Source organism: Anabrus simplex, chromosome 4 (assembly GCF_040414725.1).
Source record: "Anabrus simplex isolate iqAnaSimp1 chromosome 4, ASM4041472v1, whole genome shotgun sequence".
In the NCBI taxonomy this organism is placed as follows: Eukaryota; Metazoa; Arthropoda; class Insecta; order Orthoptera; family Tettigoniidae; genus Anabrus; species Anabrus simplex.
Window position 1 is genome coordinate 401011623 of NC_090268.1, and position 12765 is coordinate 401024387.

The window sequence follows — 12765 nt, forward strand, 5'->3', positions numbered from 1 at the left end:
TACCCTTCTTCAAGCCAAGTGCTCTACTGAAGTCATTCATATACCAGTGAAGGTTGTCAAGGATTTGATACCTGACATAATATTAGGACACGACTTCTTAACTAAATATGGGGTAGTGATAGATTATACAGTCAACGAAATATTCTTTGGTATTAAAAACAGAATTAGGTTGGCATGGGCAAAAATAAAGCCTTTGAGTCGGAAACGTTGAAAACCAACGTATTGGCCGAACTGAAAACAGGGCTGTTGAGGGTGGAGGAGAAGTTGCTGAAGAAGTTCCCGTAGGTCATTACTGATAGGATTGGATTTACCACAACGGTAAAACATAAAATTATTTGTAAGGATAATGCCCCAGTTAAACAAAGGCCTTACCCACTTAACCCAGATAAATGAAAATTTGTAATAGAGAAAGTCAAGGAAATGGAAAACCAAGGATTGATTGAACCTTTAGCATCAGGATGGGCTTCTCCAGTAGTTCTACCTAAGAAGAAAAATGGTGATTATCGACTTTGTGTAGACTTACGTCAGGTAAATAACAAGGCTATATCAGATGCCTACCCTTTGCCAGATCTCCGACATCTGATAAAGCAAGTGAGTGGGGCAAAAGTCTTCAGTACCCTTGATTTGTACTCTGGCTACTGGCAAGTAGAAATCAAAGAAGAGTCTCGACCGATGACTGCTCTTTTTACCCCAAGAGGACTCTATCAATTCAGAGTCATGCCCTTTGGTCTTAAGAATGCTCCAGCCACCTTTATACATCTAATGGACAAAGTCTTGTCTGAATACACAGGCAAATTTTGCCAGGTCTATCTGTACGACATCCTCGTGTACAGCAAGACGTTTTCGGACCATTTGGAACACTTAGCTAGAGTCCTAGAGAGGTTGAGTATTCATGGACTTACCTGCCAAGTCAAGAAATGTCAGTTTGCATGAAACTCAGTTGAGTACTTAGGTCATGTATTGACGGACAAAGGCTTGGAGAGAGAGACTGAGAAGAATAGGGCCATTGAAGAACAGGAAAGGCCTCGCATGAAATCCCAGGTACGTCAATTTTTAGGCCTTTCTGGGTGGTACAGTAGCTTTGTACCACACTTTGAAACAAAAGCTGCGCCACTAACCAACCTCCTCAATAAAAACATACCATTTAAATGGACCCAAAGGGAAGAAACAGCCTTCCAGGAAATAAAAAGACCTATTTGTGACGCTCCAAGTCTACCTTATCTGGATGCAGGCCGGGAGGTCTGCTTGCAGAGAGACGCGAGTGATATTGGTCTTGGGGCTGTACTGTTCCACGAGAGGGAAGGTGGAGGCAAGGATATAATTGAGTATGCCAGTAGGAAACTCTCTGCCTGTGAGAGAAATTATTGTACAGCCGAGAAGGAGGCATTAGCAGTTGTATGGGTGGTCGGGAAGTTCAGAGGATATCTAGAAGGAAGGAAGTTCAGACTCTTTACAGACAACTCCTCACTTGATGAGCCTTGATCCTTACCGATTTTGACTTTGAAATTTGTCATGTTCCAGGCGTAGCCAATCATGCTGCTGACAGTCTATCAAGAAATCCTTGAGGATGGACAGAAATCAACCACGAACTTACCAGAGAGAGAGAGAGAGAGAGAGAGAAATTCCTGGGCCAACTAAGAAATCCCAAACCGACCCCGTGCTTCTCGCTATCCAACGAGGAAACAATGAGATCGATGTAGATTTAATAAGAAAGTGGCAGACTGAGGATATGTCTTGTAATGGAATGGCATCCTGGATCAGCAAACGCAGCACTGATTATCGATCTGTCCCAGCTCAGTTTAAGATGTGCTACAAAAACTTCCGATTTGAAGATGGTATACTTAAGTATACTTCCCACCTGCCTGCATCTTCCCCGGTCATCGTCATTCGGAGGTCGCAGACTTTGAGGATTTTGGGATAATCCGGAAGCCGGTCATCCTGGTCAAGAGGAAACCTACTCTTCAATTCGGCGACGTTTCTTCTGGGTACACATGCGTCAGGACATCAAGAACTACGTCCTAGCCTGTGCAATCTGTGCTCGCATTAAGGCGAACAATCAGAAGGCGAGTACCAACATGAGAGGACGCCGACCGCATCAGCCTTGGTTCTCGTCCTTGACCTTATGGGACCCTACCCTAGGACATCTCGGGGAAAGACGGGGATCCTCGTGGTGACTGACCTATTCACCAGATGGGTCGAAGCATTCGCCATCCCTGAAGCTACATCGGGATGTATCATTCAACTCTTAAGAACGGAAGTCTTCAGTCGACATGGGTATCCTCGGTGTCTACTCACAGACAATGGCAGCCAGTTCACCTCAAGACAGTGGTTGCAAGCTCTGTCAGAGTGGGAATTGAATACTGGACTACACCGATCTATCATCCACAAGCAAATCCCACCGAACGGAGAAACCAGGAGCTAAAGAAGATGCTTCGGATTCACTTGGTCGACAAAGAACATACCAAATGGGACCAACACCTCCACGAGTCCCTTCTGGCCATCAGACAATGGGTTAACTGCATCACAGGTTTCTCTCCTGCAGAACTTTTCCTTGGACGTCCAATAAAGAGAACTGGCGACTGGAATTTTGTCCATGGACAAAGAGAGGGACCAGAGAATCCTGATACCTGGCATACACGGAACCACCGGCAGATTCAACAGGTGCACTGCCACGCCGACAAGCGTTCAAGGAGAGAAGCCAAGAACGATGCACCAGAGGAAAGGGAGTTCAGATCTTGAACATTAGTTCTTCATCGAAACCATCCCCTCAGCAACAAACTTCAGAAGTTCCACGCTGGGATGGCTTCAAAGTGGCTCGGACCTTTCGAAGTGGATACAAAGTTGGGAAATGGTGTGTATCTCCTGAAGACTACACTGCCGATGAAGGTGCATGCATCGGAATTGAATGCGTTACCTCAACCCCTACAAGAATTCGGAGAGACCGAGGAGTTGACGCTCTCTACGGGGCCCCAGAAGAATGCGGACTTCATGGAAGATCAGCACACACCGATACCTACCTTGGAGGATAAGTGAGACGAAGACATAGATATAAGGACACCTAGATATAATTTAAGACCTAGAGTAAGGAATATACAGGATAGATGTTGAAGGTTTTAGGGGGGATAATTGTCGTACATACGGCATTGTAACTGGTGTAAAACCTTCAATTATTATGTTTAATATATTTTAATTATAGTTTATTTAATGCTAAATTATCTTTTATTAAGTGTTAAACATGACTAGTACATGGTTTCCCTGTAAATATGTGGTATAAAATTGTATAACCTCAAATACGTATTGTGTATAAGTTTAACCTCAAAATCTATATAGTCGAAAGCAGTAGAAAATTCCATAATGTTCATGTGTTAGACTTATTGTACTATAATTTGGTATACAGGGTTATTCACCTAACATGTTACACGGAGATAACTTCTAAACCATTAAAAATATCTGTGTTCTGTTTTCATATTCCTGAATGGTACCCAGGGTCTTGTAAAATAACGTGCTTCTTAGTCTCATAGGGTGATTAATAACCAAGATATTGATACTAACTCCATATTTTTAAATGGAACGGCACAAATTCATACAGCTGGCCTAAAAGTTCAACTGCGTACAAGTTCAAATATGTAAGTATTTTCAAAATAGAACAATTACTTTTTGACATATAAATAAGAACAGCATGCATGGTTCTGCATGCCGCATCAGACGGCGTGAAGTTGGGCAAGGACATATTGACACGCAAGCAGTTTCTTGGGAGTGAGTTCAGCCACAGAATGGATACCAGTCATGTACTGTAAACATAATAAGATGTACCGTAATATACCCTGGGTGTGCAATGTTATTGTATGACTGGCAAACACACAACGGGGAAGTGAGATTAAAGTTGTTTTGTTTTGACATCCATGTGTAATAGGTTGCGCTCAGTTTAACGTCTTTTCCCATGGATGGGAATGGGAAGGATTTGGAAAGCAAGTCGGCCGTGGCCTATCCCAAAGGTACTTATCCGGCATTTGCCTGGTGTTGAGCATGCGACACCATGAAAATCACTTTCAGGTTGGGCGAAGCAGGACTCGAACCTGCGCTCTCCCGAATGCACGCTACTACAGTTGCACTTGAGCTCCACGGAGAGTAATGCATATAAAATAAATGTTGCTACCATCTCACCATGATCAGCTCGGAACATCCCACATAAGAAGTCGAGCTGTTTGTCCCCTAATGTCTAATCTATCCCAACCCAAATAATCCAGCATTGGTAACACCGCTCCTTTGCCTGAAATAACCCAGCACAAAACGAGGTGCGCTTTGTACACACACACCCAAGCAAACGGGGATACATGACCACGCTGTCAAAGCCACAGAAATGTAATAACAACACAAACAGCCACTCTTCTCCGCAGCCTGTTTAGTTTCTTAATCACGTGTAGTGGCTAGGATTCGTAGCTGTCGTTGCGATGGTCCGGGTTCAATTCCCAGCTCTGATATGCAATTTAAATCTGGTTGGAGGGCTGGAACGGGCTACACTCAGCCTCGTGAGGCAAAACGGAGAAGAGGTGGGTTTGGTACCCATCTCAGCTATCCTGGAAGTGTTTCCGTGGTTTCTCACCACTACTCCAGGCAAAGTAATATAGATAATAAAAGGTTCCACCTTATCAATACCAATTTTATTTATACAAGATTAACTTACAGGACCAGTTTTGACTTTTTGAACAGTCATCATCAGCTGTACATTGGTACCTTTACATAAGTCAAATATTGGTTGAATTGCCTTTCCAAATGGAGAAGTTGTGGGGAAGCATTATGTCAAGCATTCAAATTGGGCATGTTTAAGAGTAAAAATTGGTTATATGGTACATTCTAGATGGTTAAAAGCGAGTTTGTTTTTAGGCCTAAAATTTGTGTAAATTAGCTAATTTTAAAAAAGTACAGGTATATTAAACACTAAAATACATAACACATGTTAAAATCACATATTAAAATATACAGTGCGTGTTAAAATCCTTTATGATGGCTCAGGTCACTTCATTGGAGTGGATTTATACATCTTGCATATGTCTATATTCTTGTTTGAGTCTAATGTAGATGAAGAATGTCCATGCTTGTGTTCATGGGCAGTGCTCTTATGGGGGTTCTACTAGATATTAAAAGATATATTCACTTGTATATTTAATAGGTTTATCATATTGTTAATAGCAATTCCAGTATATGAACGGAGGTAGATATGTGCAGCTGTGATTGATACATTAACTTTAAGTATTGAATGTAGTCTCCGTTGTGCGTAAATATTTCAGATGCAGGTTGGTGGCTCTTTTCTCGTCTATGATATTTTGCTGGTATGTGTTATTGCTGTCGTGGTTGGGATGCATTGAATTTGGCGTGCGCAGCTTGTGCAACACGTGATTCCAGCTTTGGAGAATCGCAACTGTGACCACATCGTTATTTTCATGCAAAATGGGACAACACCACATATCGCTCGCCAGGTGAAAGAATTACTTTGAGAAACTTTCAGTAATGACCGCATTATCTCTAGGCATTTTCCAGATGCATGGCCTTCGAGGTTCCCTAATTTCTGGTTGTGAGGATTTTTGAAAGATCGTGTCTTATCAGGGATATGTCTGGTCTCTGCCTGATGTAAAGGCTATAATGACATGTCGCTCTGATTTCACTCGATATGCTGTGGACAACTGTGGACCATGCTGTGTTATGGAGTTCGGAAGCCATACTGAATACTGTTTGTGACCATAAATGCTAATTAAGATCCTAGAACCTGTGCTATCATGTGTTTGATCTTTCCTGCCTTTTCTTCTGTGACCCCTACCATTGCTTACAACCACCATATTTTTGCCTGGTGGCAAAACTTGGAACGAATAATTTTTGTGGCATAATTCAAGAGCGCATTGCTTAGTTAGCATATGTACGAAATTTCAGATTCGTGTTTTCATTACAGCCTGTGCTGTGCTGCGCTGAATACCATAACTTCAATTGTGGACACCTGGTACTATGTAGAGTTGTTGAAAATGAGTTCTAAAATGAAAATAAGAGTGTTTTCAGACCCATGTCCATATAACACATTTTCTTCTTTTACATGTGAAGAATATATCCTAAAAGTTTTGGCCGTATGTTACTGTTACAATAGTGTGTGGGTTGTTATTTTTTTTTTCAGGTATGTTTGTGGTTGTTTGAGTCATCAGTCCGTAGACTGTTTTGATACATCTCCTTGCCACCCTATCCCGTGCTAACCTTTTCATTACTACATAATTACTACTACTACTACTACTACTACTACTACTACTACTACTACGTCCTACATCTGCTCTAATCTGTATATCATATTTGTATCTAGGTCTACCCCTACCATTCTTACCACCTACAGTTCCCTCAAAAACCAACTGTGCAAGACCTGGGTGTCTTAAGATGTGCCCCATCATTCTATCTCTTCTGATCAAATTTAGCCAAATCGATCTCCTCTCACCAATTCGATTCAGTATCTCTTCATTCGTGATTCTATTTGCTCATTTCACCTTCAGCATTCTTCTGTAACCCTACATTTCAAAAGCTTCTATTCTCTTTCTTTCTGATCTACTTATTGTCCATGTTTCGCTTCCATACAATGCCACGCTCCAGGTAAAAGTCTTCAAAAACATCTTTCTAATTTCTATATCAATGTTCGAGGTGAACAAATTTCTTTCCTTAAGAAAGGCCTTCCTTGCTTGTGCTAGTCTGCATTTTATTTCCTCCTTACTTCTACCATCATTAGTTATTTTACTACCCAAGTAACAATATTCATCTACTTCCTTTAAGACTTAATTTTGTAATCTAATATTTCCAGCATCACCTGACTTTGTTCAATAGCACTCCATTACTTTTTTTGGACTTATTTATTTTCATCTTGTATTCTTTCTCCAAGACTCTGTCCATACCATTCAGCAATTTCTTCACATCTTTTGCAGAGTCGGATAAAATAACAATATCATCAGCAAATGTTAGGGTTTTGATTTCCTCTCCTTGGACTTTGATTCCCTTTCCAAATTCCTTTTTGATTTCCTTTTTCGCCTGTTCTATGTAAACATTGTAAAGGAGAGGGGACCAGCCTTGCCTCAATCCTTTCTGGATTGCTGCCTCGTTTTCAACCTCGATTCTTATCACTGCAGACTGATTTTTGTATAGATTGTAGATAATTCTCCTTTTAAAGATAAAAATTTCATAATGTTCCATATTGAACTGTATCACAATTAAATTGAAACAAGAAATAAAGTGGTTTAACCTATTCAATACAAGGAAAATAAGAAATGTAAATTTTACATTCTTATTTGATTAAAAGCGGTACCGGTTTCGAACACTATTCTGGGTCATCATCAGCTGATTAAATAAAATATAAAACAATACATAGGAAAACAATAAGTAAAGGATAAGTCTTTCACTAAGAGCAGTTCAAGAAACACTAAAACACTATAGGGATTAGCACTGCGTGATGCAAGATCCTAAAATCCAGAAGAAGTCGAAGATTTGTCATTTAAATGAAGCAAAGTGCAGGTTCTTGAAGAGCAGCATAACATACGTAATGTCTGGCACTATGCTTCTAATATTGAGCTTTTTAACATTTTTCTCCTCACAATTGTTTTTTATGTCAACTGTTCTGCATCTCTAAAGAATCTGTCATACAAGATCCTATAAACGTTAATATATACTTCAATTATATTAAATTGTATTGTATATTTTTGCGCCTAGAAGCATTTGCAGGCTTCATCATTGAACTATTCACCGAGTTTCATTGGCAGTTAGAAGCACAGTGCTGGACATTACGTATGTTGAGCTGCTGCAGGGCATCCATGCAATAGTCTAGTTGAGAAGAATGTAATGCAGAAACTTGTCTAATTCAGAAATTTTTTGTCCCTTGCAATTCCGCTTTGAGCAAGTTTCGCTGTATAATTTTTCAGGATGTTGGAGTATTGATCTATGATGGTAATATGTTCCTGTCCTTCTTTATATGACTTGTCCTTGGTCACAGTTTACCTTGTATTACTTTTTGTTGAAATTAATGCTCAACTTTCTGAAGTGTATGTACTGATGGTGAACAAGATCATTTTTTAAAATGCATATTTTGTAGTGAAGTTTATAGCTTTCACTACAGCTCAGATTTTTATGTGAAATATATGTTCTTTTTGATATATTTAAAGATATGTGGCAATGATATACTTTCTAAATCACACTTTCACAGAAAATTTGACCAGTGTTTGATCGTGCATCATCATCATCATCATCATCATTTCCCTTTATCCAGCTGTAGCCGGGTAGGGGCAAATATGGTTCCTCTCCACTTTCTTCGGTCTTTCTACCACTCCTCCTCCAACACTGTGTCCCAGTCCAGGTTTCTTTCTATAATGCTGTGTTGGATGGTATCCTTCCATCTCAATCGTGGTCGTCCACGGCCTCTCCTTCCTTGGATTTGCATTTCCATCACCTTTTTTGGCATTCTTTTGTCGCTCATTCGCTTTATGTGCCCAAACCATCTTAGTCGGCTCTTCTCTATTCTAGCATTCATTTTTTCCACTCCAATTTCTTCCTGGATTTTCTCATTCCTTATTTTGTCTCTTCTACTCTTCTGTATCATACTCCTCAAGAATTTCATTTCGGCTGCCTGTATTCGACTCTCATCCTTCTTTGTCATTGTCCAAGTTTCTGCTCCGTAAGTTGTTATGGGTACGTAATACATCTTGTACATAGTATCCTTTGCTTCCATTGGCACATCTTTGTCCCATAACATATTTCTTACTCTATGATAGAAACAACTTCCAGCTTGAATCCTTTTACTAATCTCAGCATCCAGTCGAGCATTCTCCATTAATTCACTCCCCAGGTATTTAAACGTTTCCACTACTTCCAGGGGCTTGTCTGCAAGTCTAATCTGACCTTTCCCTTCTTTCTCCCCTCTAGTCATAACAAGAGTTTTACACTTTTCTACACTTATTTTCAATCCACATTCTTCAATCTTCCCATTCACCACATTCAACTGTTCTTGAACCTTCCTGTCGTCTTCTCCCCAAATCACAATATCATCTGCAAATAACATCATGTTCATTTCTCTTCCTCCATATGCTGCTTTTGCCGTTCTCATGATGTCGTCCATTACTATTGTAAACAGGATTGGTGATAGAACACTTCCCTGTCTCAGCCCACTAGTTATTTTGAACCAACTTGTCCTGCCAACTTGTGTTTGCACGCAACTACAACATTCCTTATACAATGCCATGATCATTTTTATTAATCCCTGTCCAATTCCTTTTTGCACCAGACTGTCCCAAACTTTCGTCCTAGGGACACTGTCATATGACCAAACCAAACCAAACCCCATGGCACTACAGCCCTTGAAGGGCCATGGCCTACCAAGCGACTGCTGCTCAGCCCGAAGGCCTGCAGATTACGAGGTGTCGTGGGGTCAGCACGACGAATCCTCTCGGTCGTTATTCTTGGTTTTCTAGACCGGGGCCGCTATCTCACCGTCAGATAGCTCCTCAATTCTAATCACGTAGGCTGAGTGGACCTCGAACCAGCCCTCAGGTCCAGGTAAAAATCCCTGACCTGGCCGGGAATCGAACCCGGGGCCTCCGGGTGAGAGGCAGGCACGCTACCCGTACACCACGGGGCCGGCACACTGTCATATGCCTTTTCTATATCAATGAATGTCATCACCATATCATTCCCGTACTCCCAATGCTTTTCCATTAGTTGTCTCATAATGAAAATGGGCTCTATTGTTGACCTTCCACTTCTGAAACCAAACTGATTTTCCTGTATCTGCTTCCTGATCGTGCATATAAATGCATATTCCAGGGATAAATACACGTTTTAAAATTTTGATAACAAATGTGTGTTTTATTTGTTTTACCTGTTAATGTTAAGAAGACCAAGGTATTAGTTGAGAGTAAACATCCTGAAAGAATTCACCAGCATCAAGTTTACTGACCAGGTAGTGGAACAAGTCATTAATTTGCCGTATCTATAGTAGGAATTTTAATCACCAGTGACAACATATGCAACAAAGAGATCATAAGGCGAATAGCGCTTGCCAAACAGGCCTTTAGTAATACGGGAAATCTTTTGATCAGTACAAATTTAGATTTTGGAATTAGGAAGAAATTTGCAATTTCTTTTGTTTGGATTGGTTGTGAATCTCAGACAATCAGAGATCAGGATTGGAAACAACTGGAAGCATTTGAGATGTTGGACTGGGCATGAATGCTGTGGATTAAATGAAAAAAAAAAAAAAGGAAAAGCATTCTGCAAGAATTCTGGGTAAGGGGAAAGGTTGATGATGAAGCTTAGTCAGGTATAAAATAATTATATTGGATAGAAAACAATTTGTAAGATTAGGAAAAAACAAAAAAGAGAATTTACCAAAGAATTGTGGGTGTTTTTTTTTTTTTTTTTTTTTGCATGACCTGTGACATCACGTGATGTAGAAAAGGACATTGTCATTGTATGAAACAGTCTTCATTTCACATAAGAATGTCTCAGGACAACATTTGTTACATACTATAACAGCCATAAATGTCCGGCTCCATGGTTAAATGGTTAGCATGCTGGCTTTTGGTCACAGGGGTCCCGAGTTTGATTCCCGGCAGGGTCAGGAATTTTAACCATCATTGATTAATTCTGCTGGCAGGGAGGCTGGGTTATGTTTAGTCTTCTTCATCATTTCATCCTCATCACAACGCGCAGGTTGCCTATGGGCTTCAAATCAAAAGACCTGCACCTGGTGAGCCGAACTTGTCCTCGGACACTCCCGGCACTAAAAGCCATATGCCATTTCATTTCACAGCCATAAATAAAGTAGGATTTCCCACAAAACAAATCATTTATTTGAAATTTGTTCGTGTGTTTTTAAATGTTATGGCACATAATTTTTTTAACATTTATGGATATTTTACTATTTGTGCATGCAAATCCACGTTTTAGCCAACAATGTATGTATATAATAAATTACTTAATTATTAAAATTCTGGTTGAAACAATAGTGAGTAAATCTGTTGTGCTTCAGGCTTCCATCAAGTTCAGATGCACCTGTCGTGTCTGGTGGGAGTTTCTTCTCGTGGGGAACCAAGTTCCGTTACTCCGGACGTGTTGAAAAGGAAATTCTTGAAGATAACAGTCCTCTCAGGAAGGAGGAGCCCTCCGTGAATAGAAATATGCGTTCCTCAAGCATACGACGGAAAGCATCTAGTGTCCCCGCCACACCCTCCACACCCATTGGCTCCGAACTGGGTGAGATTAGTAAGGGAACCTTTTATATCTCTATTATTATATTTGTTATTAATGAGATGGAGCTCTGTTGCTGTAATTCGTATTTTACAACAAGGAAGCTCTGAATGGTGTTTGCATGTGAGCTAAATTATTTTATCATGAAACTACCTTAAAGTGAGACTGTATTTAAATGTTTACATCTTTGATTAATTTTATTTTGTAACATGCTTAATGTAATTCTGGACTGAGGGCTGTAACAGGGTTCACCCAGCCTTGTCAGCCTAACTGAGAAGCTGTCTGATGTGAACATTAATGGACCTTGTTCAAGAAAGCCAAGTAGTGTGGCTGAGGGTATCGTACACAATTAAAAAGTGGGTTTTATTCCACCTAGTCCAATACACTATTATTCAATCTTCAGGATTGATACAAGGATTGATAACTAAGTTTTAAAATTTTATTCCCTTAAAATATTAGTTAAGTGCTGATGATGACCCAAAAAGGTCGAAACATGTATACCGTTATATAATATTTTATGTCAATCCTAGGCATTTACTAGTAGTGAATTGAACTAGGTGGAATACAACCTCCTTTTTAATTGTGTAATACAGTCAGTGCAGACCATAAAATGATTTTTATTTCTTGTAATGAAGATATCGTAACTCTAATCATGGGACATTGCAATGCACCAGTTATCTTTGAAGGGCCTTTACATTTTTTAAAGTGTTATACAACTCCTCTTCTTTCTCTACAATTAAAGTTAAATTGGAAACTAGTATATAATAAATGAAAGTAACTCTTCTGTCATTTGTAGTTTGGAATTTGACTCTGCGTTGACTAACTCTGTCACTTCCACAGGTTATGAATAAGTAATTTTGGGTTATTTGGAGATTGGATAGGTGTGTTTCCACATCTTTATACTATCTACTGCACATTATTTCATCTTCCTACCTTTCACTGACTGAGTGGGCTGCATGGTACGGGTTTTATAGCTGTAAGTTGGTGGTAAGTTCGAACCTCACCATCGGGAACCATGCAGATGGTTTTGTATGTTTTCTCATTTTCACACCAAGCAAATTCTGTGGCGGTATTTCAATTCAGGCCACAGCTGCCACTTCATTGTCCAAACCCTTTCTTATATCATATAACCTTTTGTTATTTTCATTTTGTCTTAAAGAAAAAAAATAATTTTCTATTTGTTCGGGGCGTCGACCCATGGATCTTTTGCCCCTACTGGCACCATATTGTATGAACCTGCATGTAATTGGAATGGCGGTAGTGTGGAATGTTGTGTGTGAGGCAAGGAAGATTAAGGACATCACAAACACCCCGTCCCCTGGCCAAGGATATTAATCATTACTAGAGATGAGAATTATAGGCACTAAAAACAGTTAAAATAGACAGGCATATAGGCTATTAAATTAGGCCAAATAGGCACTAACATGTAAACTAGGTAACAAAATAGGCATGAAAAATACTTATAATTTAATAACACGCTCAATGACTATAAAAGGAATTTACAACAAGCAA

The 12765-nt window shown here is 39.8% G+C and overlaps 1 protein-coding gene across 1 annotated transcript in view; it reads left to right on the forward strand.

Annotated features, from left to right (window-relative positions):
- Positions 1-12765, forward strand: part of Frmd5 (FERM domain containing) — a 371042-nt gene that overhangs the window by 313120 nt on the left and 45157 nt on the right. The window contains exon 9 of the mRNA XM_067146590.2: positions 11036-11268. Coding sequence (XP_067002691.2) covers positions 11036-11268 — 233 coding nt within the window. The remainder of the gene's footprint in view (positions 1-11035; positions 11269-12765) is intronic.